The sequence below is a fragment of the Episyrphus balteatus genome, chromosome 1, assembly GCF_945859705.1.
Source record: "Episyrphus balteatus chromosome 1, idEpiBalt1.1, whole genome shotgun sequence".
Taxonomy (NCBI): domain Eukaryota; kingdom Metazoa; phylum Arthropoda; class Insecta; order Diptera; family Syrphidae; genus Episyrphus; species Episyrphus balteatus.
The window spans coordinates 140607730-140622923 of NC_079134.1; the positions used below are offsets into that span (position 1 = coordinate 140607730).

General features: G+C 31.5%; 2 protein-coding genes across 2 annotated transcripts in view; one reads left to right on the forward strand and one right to left on the reverse strand.

Annotated features, from left to right (window-relative positions):
• The window catches only part of LOC129907169 (midasin), a 31187-nt gene extending 25280 nt beyond the window's left edge, over nt 1–5907 (reverse strand). Inside the window, exons 1-2 of the mRNA XM_055983256.1 lie at nt 5677–5907; nt 5343–5566 (exon numbers count right to left, since the gene is read on the reverse strand). Coding sequence (XP_055839231.1) covers nt 5343–5566; nt 5677–5775 — 323 coding nt within the window. The 5' untranslated portion in view covers nt 5776–5907. The remainder of the gene's footprint in view (nt 1–5342; nt 5567–5676) is intronic.
• A 1380-nt stretch (nt 5908–7287) lies between these two features.
• LOC129907183 (DNA methyltransferase 1-associated protein 1) lies at nt 7288–11564 on the forward strand. The gene is made up of 8 exons (XM_055983278.1): nt 7288–7536; nt 7597–7697; nt 7769–8169; nt 10498–10713; nt 10777–10887; nt 10951–11098; nt 11178–11332; nt 11391–11564. Exons 1-8 carry the CDS (start codon nt 7436–7438, stop codon nt 11478–11480), a joined length of 1323 nt encoding a protein of 440 aa, XP_055839253.1. The 5' UTR covers nt 7288–7435; the 3' UTR covers nt 11481–11564.
• Nucleotides 11565–15194: the final 3630 nt, after the last annotated feature.

Consider the following 15194-nt stretch of genomic DNA (forward strand, 5'->3'; position numbering starts at 1 on the left):
AAAGGATTTGTTTAAGGTATTTAGTTGCATATCTGTAAAAGGATTTTTTAAGAAAGTCCGGGGGCCTATTTCATAAAACTATTAGTGTTGTACTTGTAGACTTGTAATTACAAGCACAAATAAAGTATAGAGTTTTAGTTTTCTGTTTCATAAAAATTTTCATTTATTTGTAGTCCGGCGAATTCAAATTATTTTTCTTCTAAAAATCTAGAAGTGTAACTAGGAGTAACGAAACAAAAAACAAGTTTTCGAACTTTCTGTAGCAGCAGCGAGAGACGAAATATTATGATCAATATTTGTGAGAAATAATAAACATTATTGACTTTAAAAGCTAAACTAAAAAATTGGTTCTGCAAGATAATGGTCTTAAGATTTAGGTTATATATTGGGCTATAGAAGTCTATTTTTTTTTTTGGAAATATATAATACAAAAATTGAAATTGAGTTATACGATTCTTTTGACTTTAAAAATCGATACATTACCTATTACATCTTGAAAAATTACATCTTCAAATAAAAATACACTGCTGCTCATCTGAATAGGTTCACATTTTAGTTCATTTTACATTTGGCCTGTCTTGGTACTTAATGCAATGGCACATCTTTTTTATGTATGTAAGGAGAGAACATCTTTATGCGCTTAGTTTAGGAGAAAAAAAATTGTCTTGGGGCCTACCGTTCTTCTCACACGGTAGCTAGACCAAATCTAGTCATAAAATCAAGCATATTTTTTGGCTCATCTGAATAGGTTCAAAAGCAAAAAAGTTAATAAATGTTGAGTTGCATGGGTCTGTTGGACTCAAAATTGTGTCTGTCAATAAATCTGCTTGTGTATAACGTGTAAGGATGAAATCTGGTCGTAAAAAATCCTTAGGTGCGAAAAAAATGGGGAAAATAAAAGAAGCCTTTGAATTAGACCGAAACCAACGATGCATTAGGACAAAAACAAACACAAGTTAACATTTAGTAAGCAGTTATTTGCGCAATATCCAAGGGTATAGAAACAACATTAAAAGTCAATGTAACTCAGTCACAACATGGGCCGATAGATGTGCAATGATCAGAATAGCATGACTTCGAGCTAAAAATTAAGCTGAAAACCGGTATAAAATGTGGTTTAACGACGGAAAAACGGGTTGTCAGAAGTGGTAACATTTGAGGAGAACAAAACTTCGCGAAAATTATCACTTTACAAACCACGAACAGAAACTCACCTCCAATAAAAAAAAAAATTGTCCTGAAAGTCGAATTTGCAACCGGTGATTTTTCAAAGGAAAAAAAATGAATTAAGTGGGCCCTGAGGGCTAAATTCCTATTTTTATGAGCTTCGTAGAGAGAAGCATTATTTTAAGGTGTCTACATAACTGTGAAGGCAGTGTCATTAAGTGCAAAGCTATTTCCTCATACAAAACTTTTGATCTGCAATTTCAAACAGAGTTTTTTTTACTATTGGAGGTGAGTTTCTGTTCGTGGTTTATAAAGTGGTAATTTTTGCGAAGTTTTGTTCTTCTCAATTGTTTACCATTTCTGACAACCCGTTTTGCCGTCGTTAAACTGCATTTTATACCGGTTTTTAGCTTAATTTTTAGCGCGAAGTCATGCTGTTCTGATCATTGCACATCCATCGGCTCATGTTGTGACTGAGTTACATCGACTTTTAATGTCGTTTCTATACCCTTGGATATTGCGCAAATAACTGCTTACTAAATGTTAACTTGTGTTTGTTTTTGTCCTAATGCATCGTTGGTTTCGGTCTAATTCAAAGGCTTCTTTTATTTTCCCCATTTTTTTCGCACCTAAGGATTTTTTACGACCAGATTTCATCCTTACACGTTATACACAAGCAGATTTATTGACAGACACAATTTTGAGTCCAACAGACCCATGCAACTCAACATTTATTAACTTTTTTGCTTTTGAACCTATTCAGATGAGCCAAAAAATATGCTTGATTTTATGACTAGATTTGGTCTAGCTACCGTGTGAGAAGAACGGTAGGCCCCAAGACAATTTTTTGTCTCCTAAACTAAGCGCATAAAGATGTTCTCTCGTTACATACATAAAAAAGATGTGCCATTGCATTAAGTACCAAGACAGGCCAAATGTAAAATGAACTAAAATGTGAACCTATTCAGATGAGCGGCAGTGTATGTTTATCAAACAATAATTTTATTACAATTTTATTAAAAAAGCGTAAACTTCTAAATGAACCAAACATTTATCGATACTTAATCTATAAAAAAATAACTAAATTTGAAAAAATTAATCCAGTTAATTCGTTTTTTGTTTGTGATGGTTGTCTTCTTCCGTTTACCATGATAACATTTATTTGAAAAAAAGCGTTTAGCCGATTGCCTTCAAAATAAAATGCACGACTGGGTCGCACGTATTTGATAAAAATTTAAAACTTTAACCATTCGAAATGCTATATGGGAAGAGCCTACATGTCATCATTGTTTGAGAAAAAAAGTGGTTGCCTGTAAAGTCGATTTACGGACGATAATTTTACGTGATAACGCCAAAAGAAATCCCCTTATTTTTGGTAATTATCTTTCGAATGGCATTTTTTCAAATTGTGATTGAATTTTTAAAAATCCTTTATTTCTTTTTACCACACTGCTAAAAATTTCAGGCGGAACGGGACAAATGGCGTCACTTTTTCGTGGATGCTGCCATGGTTTATCGATTTATAAGACGTTATCACGTAAAAAATTATAAGGCAGCTTTTAGAATCACTTGAGGTTCTTAGTACGCCAATTTTGATCGAAATGGTTAGAGCCGTTTTAAAAAAAATTACAACTTTCCGAAAATCAATTCTTCTCACTGTATCAAAAAGTTAAGTTCAGGGGGCTGTTTCTCGATAAGCTATATATACAAATATTGAAGTTTAAAGTCGTTAATGTAACTCGTCGAGAAATAGGCCCCAGGCCGTATGTACATATCTACAATGTACATATCCTTTAAACTGCAAATAATCAACTCGAAAGTTGCTTTGAGTACATATTGGAAGATGAATTCATAAAGATTTTAAAGCCATGACTTATTGTCACTAAGCAAGGAAGATTGATTTAATTCCCAATCACTTATTTTGGCATCATTAAAATTAAAAAGATTGTATTTTAATTGCGATTTCAATACAAAATAAACTTTGAAATGCCCCCCATGAAGGGACAACAAAACTAGTACATAATTTTTTTTCTATATCTCTCACACCCAAAAATTACTGTGGATTCTTGATTCCAGTGCTTGATTACTTTAGTTCCATTTTAGTGATGTAAACTTATGCATAAAACAGTGTTTAACAAACACCATATTTTATTTTTAATAGTCTTTCTACACTTCTACAAAATTTGCTTGTAGTTACAAGTCTATCACAAATACATTTTTGAGGAAATGCTTTTATGAAACAGAAACATTCGCCACATTTGGAAACTTTTTGTAGTAAAACCCGTATAAGTACATACCTCCACTTAAATGCCTCGTTTTGATAGGCACTAAAGCGGGTAAGATACTCACAAAAACACGCTTAAGTGCTCATAGGCACTTATCTCTATATTTATTAACCATGGCTATGCTTCGTCGAATCTACGAACACATTTTTAAAATTTTTAAATTTCCCTTAAAACAACCCAAATAATTTTTAACTTTAAGTGAGGAAAACATTATGATATCTGCAAAAAATCTAATTTTTAAGCTTAGAAAATATGTTGAAAGGTTTTAATGGGAAATTTCAGAATCAAATTCACCATAGTTTGGGTAGAGCGTAAGTGTTAAGATGGGCTTCGTGGATTCGACGAAGGATAACTTTAGTGTGCGTTAAATAAGCATAACCTTCCATGTTTAATCCTGGTACGCAGCTCTAGATAAAAATGGTTAATAAAAAAAAAAAAATGTTTGATAACTAAAAACATAATCTTCACAAACAAAATTGTTTTTGAAAGTTGAAATTAGCTCTAGGTAGTTAGTTTCTACCTGTAGTAGAATTTTTTAATTTTAAGGCCGTGTGTGAATTGCGTTAAATAGTTAACACCGTGTAAAATTTTTGACACTATTGAGGTGAATAAAAATTTTCAGCTGTTAAAATTTTATTGGGCTCTGGGACCTGGTTAGATTTAAGTTAAATAAAGCCCAATAAATTTTTAACAGCTGAAAATTTTGTATTCGCCTCAATAGTGTCAAAAATTTTACACGGTTTTAACTATTTAACGCAATTTACACACGGCCTTAGTTTCAAATGTTTATCTACTTAAAAGAATTTTTTGCAAGTAAATTCAGTTAAAAGTTTTTGAAATAGCAGGTTATTAAGCGGGGAAGGTTATTAAGCGAACAGAACCTAAAAGATGAGTTTTATATGAAAAAATCCTTAAAATGTTGGTTTAAAAAAAGGTACTTATGCGGGTAAGGCACTTAAGCGAGAGGCACCTTGCAAAATTTTTGAAGTTTTTTTCCTACAGATCGAAAACGGTCTGTCAAATCGAAAAACCGTTAATGTAATAAATGAAGGTAATAAAAAGATCTACAACTTTTACTTCAAATTAATTTTTAAAAAAGCTCAAATAAAAGAGATATGACGAAAATAAGAAAATCACCCTTTGACTTGCTTCAAAAAAACCACCCTAACTCTTTAACCGAAGGTTTAATCGAAAAAACTTTTTTAACATATTCTGTAGGAAATTAAATTATCTTCAAGATTGCCATACATTTTTTTCTGCTAGGTCCAATAATACGCTAGTTATGTGAAAAAGTAAAATAAATACATTTTCAGAAAAACTGCATTTTCGAAACCGTCTGCCGAGGGTTTGGCCCCACTTAAAATATCTGCCATGGGTATTTTTGTTATCAGGGAGTCCACCGCTACAGGATGCGATTAATTTTAGGTGGTTACCCCAAAGTCTAAAAACGCCAAAAAAAACGCATTTTCGGGACAGTCTGCCGGGAGTTTGGCCCCACTTAAAATGTCTGCATTGGTATATCAGTGAGTATGTGGCGTTGGTTACCTATAAATTTTAAGTGGTTACCCTCACTAAATCGATTTTCAGAAAAATGGTACTTTTGATGCGCTTTTTCTCGACAACGCCCCAAATAAATGCAGGCAGACTAAGGTATTCGTCATCACCATGACCCAGACTACCTTTGACATTCATATGAATCGGTTACCTCTCACGCAAGAAATCTGCTCCCGGCTCTTAGACTATGGGTCTAGTCTACGATTCTTGTAGTTATAAGTCTATTCGAATTCTTTATGAAACAGAAATTTGCTAATAATTTACAAGCTACAAGTAAATTCACAAATAATAAATTAAATAAGGTCTGCAGGAAATAGATCAAAAGACCCTCCTTACCTCAAAACATCCTTTGAAACCTTCATCAGCTTGGATAAGGCAATGCATTTCTTCTGGTACTCTTCAAAATTTTTGCTGGCGTCATCATCGTTGTTAATACGCTCTGTGACAATTAGCAAAAGGCAGTCTTGAAAAGCTATCCCAATATTCTCAGTATATTGGGGATCTAATAATTTCGAACCCAAATAAGTTAATACTTTCAAAACATCTGGAGCAGTAAGATCCTGGAAAAAACATTAAACAATAAATAAGACAACAGTAACATTTGAAACACGTGCTCCATAGTCTATGGAAGAGTATTTGTTCATGTTCATTCATGAAACCAACAACTTACTGGTAACCTCAAAAATTCTTTCAAGAATTTGTCTTCAGATTTTAATAAATTCAATAAATTATTTATTGAATTTTTAAATTTATTTGAACTTATTTCCATTTTGGAATTATTTTTTCTTTAGATAAAATAGAAAATGTAGGAAAAAATTGTGTAGTAAAAAAATAATCACAGGCGAATGGGAAAAAAACGTTTAAACACTTTTCAACTTGGAGGAGAAATGAAAATGCGCAGGAATTATAAACACGTGTTTCGTTGACAGTTAGTTTATTTGACGTTCCTTTATTTGTCTTTTTCGTATTTTGTTTAACAGCTGATAGCTGTTTACCGATTTTATGCAGTTGGTTTTGCTTTGATTTCGTATTCGTGGATATAAACAAATGAGGAAAAACAAGAATAGGAAGATAGGATTTGTGAAAGAGGAAAAAAGATAGAGTGTTTATTTTTGTTTGAATTTTGCTTTGTTGTTTACATTCGTAAAAGTGCTACCAATAAATGATTTTTAGATACACTCTACAAAAAAGCAAATTATTTGGGTTTTGGGAAACTGCCTGATCACATTCGCTATAAAATATATCAGAAAAAGTTTTGAGTAAAATAATTTACATAATAAATTATAAATTTAAATTATTTAAATAATTTTTTTTATTTTCAGTATAGTAATGGTAGCGTAAATGCTTTCCTAAAAAGTAATTCAAAGATTTACAGCCATATTTTTAAATGATTCTTAAAGGTTGTTTAACGTTAAAGCCTAGTACGCTGCTGATGCGAAACGAAACATTTTCAAGTCTCCAAAGTCGACAGCGAAAATGCTAACGAAAAAATATTATCGAGTATTCTGTATTCAAAATTAATTTAAAATCAAGAAAAATCAACAGAAAATAATTTTTAAAGCAAGAAATAAATGAATTTGAAGTGAAAAAACCGTCAACACTGCACTTGGAGTCCAGAAAAATGCACAGGACAGTAAAAAATAAGTGGCAAATGAGTGAAAAATCTCTAATTTTTCGCTAGAGCTGCGAACTGAAAAACGAAATTTTGTATGGCAAATTTCGTTTCGCATGAAAAACGAAAAGCAAAACGAAATTTTTCGTTCAAGATTTCGTTAACGAAATTTTTTATGGAAAATTTCGTTTCGCTTCAGCTGCGTACTAGGCTTTAATTCATTGAGTTCTTGTATTAAAAATTATTTTCTGCTGTTTTTTCTTGATTTTAAACTTATTTAAATTTTTTATATTTTGGCTTTGACAGAATACTTGATGTTATTTTTTCGTTAGCAGTTTAGTTGTATACTTTGGAGACTTGAAAATTTTTCGTTTCGCATCAGCAGCGTACTAGGCTTCAGCTGCGTAACAGGGGTCAAATTCCGGCATACGTTTGTTAACAAATGGTTGCTATGTGTCCCTATCGTTTTTTAATAATTAAATAGAGACAGAAATAGTCAAAACGTTAACGTATGATAGTAATCGTGTGCCGTAATTTGACCCCAGGCTTTTCCTCCGTGATAAAAGATTTTCATCACCTTGTTTTTTGTTCAAAAAAGGATTACAAAATTAAAATGTGCTATTGAAATGAAAGTAATTAGATTTTGGCATCACTTATCTTGGCTGTCAAATGTCATGTTCCTGTCATCTGCCAAACACAAAAGTAGCGTCTGAAAATTTTTCTTCATGAAAAATATTTAATTTTTCTTTAATTTATAAATAAAATAGAAAAACATTAATTTTAAACTAGTTTAAGGTTTAAAAAACAATCTACCAAAATGACTACCGATGTCCGTGATATTCTGGACATGGACCGAGCGAATACTCCCGAAGTAACTCGGGATTCATTTCTCGCTACCAAAAAAAGGAACTTTGAAAAGTAAATTTATTTAATTCTTGATTAAAATCCGATACAAAAAGTATAATTAACTATTTTCAGAGTAAAAACAAGTAAACGCCCCGAGGGAATGCATAGAGAAGTATTTGCATTGCTTTATAATGATAACAAAGATGCTCCGCCACTTTTACCAACTGACACTGGTTTGTTTTACTTTAATTGATTTTTTTTCTATTGAAAATGATTTCAAGGAACACCCTAATTCTATTCATAGCTCTTGGTATTGGTTCTGGTTATAAACAAGCCAAAGCCCGTTTGGGAATGCGACAAGTTCGCAAATGGGAATGGGCACCATTTAGCAATCCAGCTCGAACCGATGGAGCTGTATTTCATCATTGGAAACGTCAATCTGACGATGCTCGAGAATATCCTTTTGCCAAGTTTAATAAACAACTCCAAATCCCTGTTTACACTGTCAGCGAGTACAACACTCATCTTCGTTCGCAGCCAAATAAATGGACAAAAGCACAAACTGATCATTTGTTTGAGTTGGCAAAGAGATTTGATTTGCGTTTTATCATTATGGCCGATCGTTGGGATCATGTTAGCTTTGGTATGAAGACTGTTGAGGATCTTAAAGAGCGTTATTATGAAGTTGTTGGGCTTTTGACTAAGGTAAGTTTGGTTATTATGATACTGAACTTTGCAGACAATTTGTCTGCTGAGGTTTGGACAGTCACCAAAGTCGCAAAACTCGTCGGATTTTGAAAAGGCAATCGCTTTGTATTATCAAAATCTAGGGGCGATATTTTTTTTAATTTGTTTTAACAAAAAAGTTATGCCTAAAAAACGCAAAAAGCACAAAAAAAAAAAAATAATTTAAAAAATTTTGGACTTTTGTCACCACTGTAATAATGGACTGATTTTCATAAAATAAATTGCAATCGCTTCGTTTTATCAAAACCTACACTCAGAGAAAAAATAGCTATTTTAATAGTTAAAACCAGGATAAATATTTTAAATAGTCATTATTGACTATTTAAACAGTCACATATAACTATTTTAATAGTTGAAATTGACGGTTTAATAGTTAATTTGGAGAATACGAGTACTTCAATTGACTATTAAAATAGTCACAAATAACTGTTTTTTAAACTATTTTAATAGTTGTCCCGATATTAACTATTTTTTCTATTAGTGTAGGGGCGATATTTTTTAGTTTTTTTTTTTTTTTTATTTGTCTTAACAAAATAAAATGCACGACTGGGTCGTACGAGCTTGCTCTTAAGGTTTAAGTTGCTAAAATGTTTAAGAATTTTTAAATAGAAATTTAGAAAATGTATATGAAAAAAAAAAAACAAAAAATTCTGTATGAACAAAATTCTATATTACATTATTCTGCTTTTCTATTATTCTGTATTTCAAAATTATTTAAATCCAAAATCTTTCGTTTAAAATTCTGCAAATCCATTATTCTGCTTTTTGGAATTCTGTAATTCAAAACCTATACATTTTTATCTTTCCTGTTGAACAATTTGTATTCAATTAACAAATTAAGTATAACAATGTACAAAATACCTTACAAAAAAAAGAGAAAAATAATTCAGTATAAGTTCAAGTGACCTCAACTCCAAAAATTTATAAAGCGTTTCGCCCAGGTACGACAGTGGGCTCATCAGTTAGATCTGTAGTACCCTTACTAAGACGGCTTATTTTGGTCGATATTTACCGACACTATTATAAAACTCACAGCATGAATATACTGTGAATTATAATATTCTAAGGGAATTTGTTTAAATTCAGACACTTAAAAAATGTATGCCCGTGGTCAGGCTTATATGATAACGAAGAAAAAAATAACAAAAATAATAAAAAATTTTTAAAATTATTTTAATTTTAAGTGGAGTGATTGAATATAATTCAATATAAGTTCAAGTGACCTCAACTCCAAAAATTTATAAAGCGTTTCGCCCAGGTACGACAGTGGGCTCATCACTCACCACTGTCGTACCTGGGCGAATTTTGAATTATATTCAATCACTCCACTTAAAATAAAAATAATTTTAATAATTTTTTTTTATTTTTGTTATTTTTTTCTTCGTTAAAGAGAAAAATAATTTAAAAAAAAAATGATGAAATATTATGATGATTCTTGGCTAAATATTACTCGTATTTTTGGTATTCAAGCTATGTCATTCAAATAAAATGCAAAAGCTGTAAGCCATTATGCAAATTAAGTGAAAAGATACTTAACTTCAAAGCATGTTTTATAAGAAAAATACCAAAAAAAAGTGCGCACTTTTTTTCACTATCAAAATAATTTTTCTTTTATCATTTACAGAATTTTGGAATACAAAATTTTGAAATTCAGAAAAAAAAATTTTCAATTTTTTTTTTTATATTCAAAAATTATTTTATTCAAAACTTTATTACTGATTTATATTAAAATTCTTTAAATGCTTCTGTATAAAAAAAATCGTTGAAATTGAATTAGTAGTTTGGCAGGAAATCAGATTTGAAAAAAAAACGGTTCATAATTATTTTCGGAAAAAAAAAAAAATTTCAACGAAAAGATAGACCTTATCTTAAAACTAGCATTTGAATATTTTTAACAAAATCGTTGGAGCCGTTTTTGAGAGATCAAACCTTTTCGAAATTTTTATATGACAGGTACCGTTATTTTTGGTACAAAAAAAAATTAATTCCAAAAACCCCAGACAGACGGACTTCCTGGTAATGCGTTGTGTATCATTTTTCTTTACACTTATTCATTCTCTGAGACGAACTTGTTGCTCTTGGATGTGGAAAAATGAGGCTCAATAAAGAAAAGCTGTTAAAGCTGTTAAAGCAATATTGTCTGTTTTTGAGAATATTTCAAAAATATCGCCCCTGGATTTGATAATACAAAGTGATGCCGTTTAATTTTTCAAAATCGGACGAATTTTTTCGACTTTGGTGCTGTTTATTATCAATAAAATACTTGAATCTTCAATTGATTTCTAGGCCAAGGGTACAAATAGTGACAAGAAAGCTTATGTTTTCGATGCCGATCATGAGCGCAAAAGGAAAGAACAACTCAAGAAGTTATTTGAAAGAACCACAAAGCAAGTGGAAGAAGAGCAAATGTTGTTGAATGAATTGAAGAAAATCGAGGCTAGGAAGAAGGAACGAGAGAGGAAGACACAGGATCTTCAGAAGCTTATTTCACAAGCTGATCAGGTTGGGATCTAGTGAATATATTGAAACCCATCAGATTGATAACCTTTCTTATCTATTTTTTAGCAAAGTGAAACCACATTGACAGACAAAGCGACCAAGAAACATGAGAAGAAGCTTTATAAAAAGAAGATTCACCATCAACCCAGACCATCGAAAGTGGACTCGGTTGTAAATGTACGTTTTTGGCATTCGTTTCTCATTCTTCCATTGTTCCTTAATTGCTTTCTTTTTTAATAGGCAATTGAAATCGGTGGCAGTGGCATTAAGTTTTCCGATTTGCGTGGCTCTGGAGTTTCCTTACGTTCGCAGAAGATGAAACTTCCAGCAAATATTGGGCAGAGGAAAGTCAAAGCATTAGAAACTGCTATTCAAGAGTTTAAAGTTGGTAAGTAGCATATTTATTTATGTTTTAATTTTAATTTCAAAACTGTGTTCTTAAATTTTTATTATTTTTTTTTTCGAAGATCCTGCTCCTCCACCAACTGAAGATATTTGCAACAGCTTCAATGAATTGCGATCTGATATGGTGCTTTTGTGTGAGTTGAGAACAGCATTGGCAACTTGTGTTTATGAATTGGAAAGTTTAAAGCATCAATATGAGGCAGCTTGTCCTGGAAAGGTATTTGTGCAATTTTTTGATGTTGTTAGTGTTTAATTTACTTAATTTCTTTTTTTAGACTTTGAATATTCCCGCCGTATTGATTCCACCAGATAATTCATCTCAAGGAGAAAATTCAACCGATGGAATTAGTTTAAGTGGAGCATAAAGTTTTTTTTAAGAATCAATAAAATTAATATTAATTATATAAAAATAATAGAAATTAAAGTTCAATAAATTCATTGGCATTCGAGTTTGTTGTTCAATTGGTTATTCCTAGAATTTCTAAAAAAAATCATTCTTTCGAAGTCTTGCATTCCATCTGGAAATAGACTGGACAAGTATAAGGCAACATAATGCAAGATGTGGTGCAGATCAGTTTATGTTATATTGATCTTTGAGCAAAATTATTTCTTCGGAAATGGAAATTTTAAAGGAATTTTGCTGGACTTGGATCGAGTCAAGCAAATATAGATCCAAAAACAAAATTTTTCGGGAGTTGTTTTGATTGAATTTAATTTTGGTGGGATCAAAACCCAAAATTAATAAATTGGGAGGAGAACTCAGCAGAAGGACTTAAAGGGAAGGAGTACTTAATTAAAGTTAAAACAATTGCCGTTTAATGGAACAGTTATAGGTACAGTTTACAGTGCAGGTACTGGCTGATACAAAAGGCGTTAATTAAGGGGGTTAATCATAAAGAAGATAAGTTGTAAAGTGTTGGGTAGTAAATTGATTATGAGAAAAGAAAAGAATGTCGGATCGGTTGAACACCCTCTATTCTAGATTATGTGATGTCTTGATAAGGGGACTAGAATTGAGAATTCAAGGAGAGAGAGAATAAATGCTATTAATACAGTCAAATAAGGAGAAAAAAGGGGTAAATCTCGGAATGAATGTTAGTAGAAATTTTTTTTGCTCAATATCTTCCTTTTGCCATTCTATAACATATCTCAAAAGTCTAGAAAAATCTCATGTCCGCTTGTCGCGATTTCAAGGTCAAATCGCGAAATGGAGATTTTCAAAATTAGCAAAAATAGGCTATGGTATTATATACACATATGATACATGATTTCAAGGTATTTTTTAATGCTGATTCCAAAAAATCTAAAATCAAGACAATCTGACGTCTCTGGAAAAAGTTATACCTGTTTTTCATCTGTCAACTCATATTATTATAACAGTTGCAAACTTACTGCCGAAAAACCCTTAAAAGTTATGGTAGATGAACCAAATTTTGCATGAAAATTTTAGAATCCATCATTATTAAAAATCAAAACAATCCATTACAAAAAATATGTATACCTACGAAATAATGGTATTTTTTGATGGAGGGGCAAATTCTAGGTTATGCACTAAAAAAGATTCTTGTTCATCTTAGGAATAAGTGCTAATAGGCTAATTTTTTCATTTTAATCTTTGTTTGGATATTCTTTAACTACCCTCAAAAATCTAAAAGAATCTCATGTCCGCAAGTTCTAATTTTCTTGGTTTGAAAATAAGGTGCAGATTTTAAAAAAATAATAAGAAAAGTTTAAATTTTTATATGTATATCAACATAAGCGACATGATATAAAGGTATTTTTTAACACTTATTCCAATAAAACTCACAAACAAGTCAACCTGACCATCCTTGAAAAGTAATGCACCTTATTCATGTTGATCTGACACAAATATCTGAAGTGTAGTTTTTCAATTTTTTAAAATCTGCACATTATCTTCAAACCAAGAAAAGTAGGACTTGCGGACATGAGATTCTTTTAGATTTTTGAGGGTAGTTAAAGAATATCCAAACAAAGATTAAAATGAAAAAATTAGCCTATTAGCACTTATTCCTAAGATGAACAAGAATCTTCTTTAGTTCATATCCTAAAATTTGCCCCTCCATCAAAAAATGCCATTATTTCGTAGGTATATATATTTTTTGTAATGGATTGTTTTGATTTTTAATAATGATGGATTCTAAAATTTTCATGCAAAATTTGGTTCATCTACCATAACTTTTAAGGGTTTTTCGGCAGTAAGTTTGCAACTGTTATAATAATATGAGTTGACAGATGAAAAACAGGTATAACTTTTTCCAGAGACGTCAGATTGTCTTGATTTTAGATTTTTTGGAATTTGCATTAAAAAATACCTTGAAATCATGTATCATATGTGTATATAATACCATAGCCTATTTTTGCTAATTTTGAAAATCTCCATTTCGCGATTTGACCTTGAAATCGCGACAAGCGGACATGAGATTTTTCTAGACTTTTGAGATATGTTATAGAATGGCAAAAGGAAGATATTGAGCAAAAAAAATTTCTACTAACATTCATTCCGAGGTTAAACCCTTATTTGACTGGATTATATATACAAAAACCGTGACATGTAGGGTTTGGAAAGTTCTTATCATCCATCCATGGGGAATATAGACATGGGCTCCTGTCCTTTTGGGTGTTAACGATTGGCATTTTTTGTGTTGTTTATACTAAGAATAAAAAGAAGAGGGCCTAAGTGACTACCTTGAAGCACACAGAAAAAATTTTAAAGTCCAGATCTGAAACAAACTTTGCAGTCGCACTACTCCAGGTAAGAAGATATGAATTTCAAGAAGTTAAGTTGAAAACTGTGGGTTTACAATTTAAAATCTATAAGCCTATACGAAATTTAATTAAAAGCTCTACTCAAATAAATGTACATCATAGATCATAGGACTTAAATTCGACTAGGTTAGTGGTTGTAGACTTACCTTTAAGAAAGTCATGCGTTCTAGGTTAAATGAGAAATTTGCAGAGGAAACTTCAGCGGCCGTACAGAATGCTTTCGAACAATTTAGGACAGTTTTGGGATGAGACGATAGTTTTGAACCTTTTTTTTTGAATTGGGGTTCAAAAGATTTCCATATTTTAGGGAATTTTTTTGGACGTAGGGATAGACCAAATATTTTTAACAGGGGTAGGGAAAGGATTGAAGATCATTTCTTAAGAAATATGGTGTAGTGAAATTTATTAATAATTAGATAAGATATGGTTCATTGACATCAGTTAGAAATGGACGGAGACAGAAATTTGGCAAATAATCGAAATAGACAGGGTCGGGTACATAAGAATAGTCAAATTAACTTTTGATCTTCATTCGTTGATAAAGCTTAAAGAGACCTTTCTTTTAATGCCTCACTCGATTTTTCGACAAGGGGTACCCCTTGTAGGTACTTTTTTCGAAAATCTCAAAAAAAAATAGATTTGTAATTTTTGTAACTTAAAGGATAGACCTGTTCACTATGAACTTAGATCTTCAAACCAAAACTAGTTTCGACTTTTAGGTCTAAAGATATCACCTTCCAAAAATACGAAAACAAAATATTGCGATTACAAATTACTCAGCTATCAGACCTCACAGAAACTTATTGTTTTCATTCGTAAATAGATCTTAAAGAGACCTTTGTTTTGATATCTTACTCTATGGTTTTGGGTGAATTTTTTTTTTAATGTATTTTTTCGACAAGGGGTACCCCTTGGTCTTTTTTCGAAAATCTTATAAAAAATGATTTGACGTTTTTGTAGCTGAATAGATAGACCTGCTCTCTATGAACTCATGACATTAAACCAAAAATATTTTCCAGTCTTGGGTCCGAAGATATCAGCTTCCAAAAATATGGAAACAAAAATATTTTTGTTACAAATTACTAAGGGCTAGTTGTACAAATAGTTAATCCGTGGATCAGCAACTTTTATCTGCTGCAATCGGTAGTAAAGCTGAGTTTTAACACTGGTTCAAGGTCCATATATGTAAAAATAGTCACATTCATGCTTGAACCGAAGTTGACCCGCAACTAATCCGCCGAAATAGGCGGGTTAAGTTCCTGAACCAAGGCTGACCCACGTTTGTACAACTG

Excerpts from the sequence above, each read along its gene's own strand:
- LOC129907183 (XM_055983278.1), top strand. The coding sequence starts at position 7,436 with ATGACTACCGATGTCCGTGATATTCTGGACATGGACCGAGCGAATACT. Across the intron at positions 11,099-11,177 it reads TATTCAAGAGTTTAAAGTTG|ATCCTGCTCCTCCACCAACT; the intron begins GTAAGTAGCATA and ends TTTTTTTCGAAG. Across the intron at positions 11,333-11,390 it reads AGGCAGCTTGTCCTGGAAAG|ACTTTGAATATTCCCGCCGT; the intron begins GTATTTGTGCAA and ends TTCTTTTTTTAG.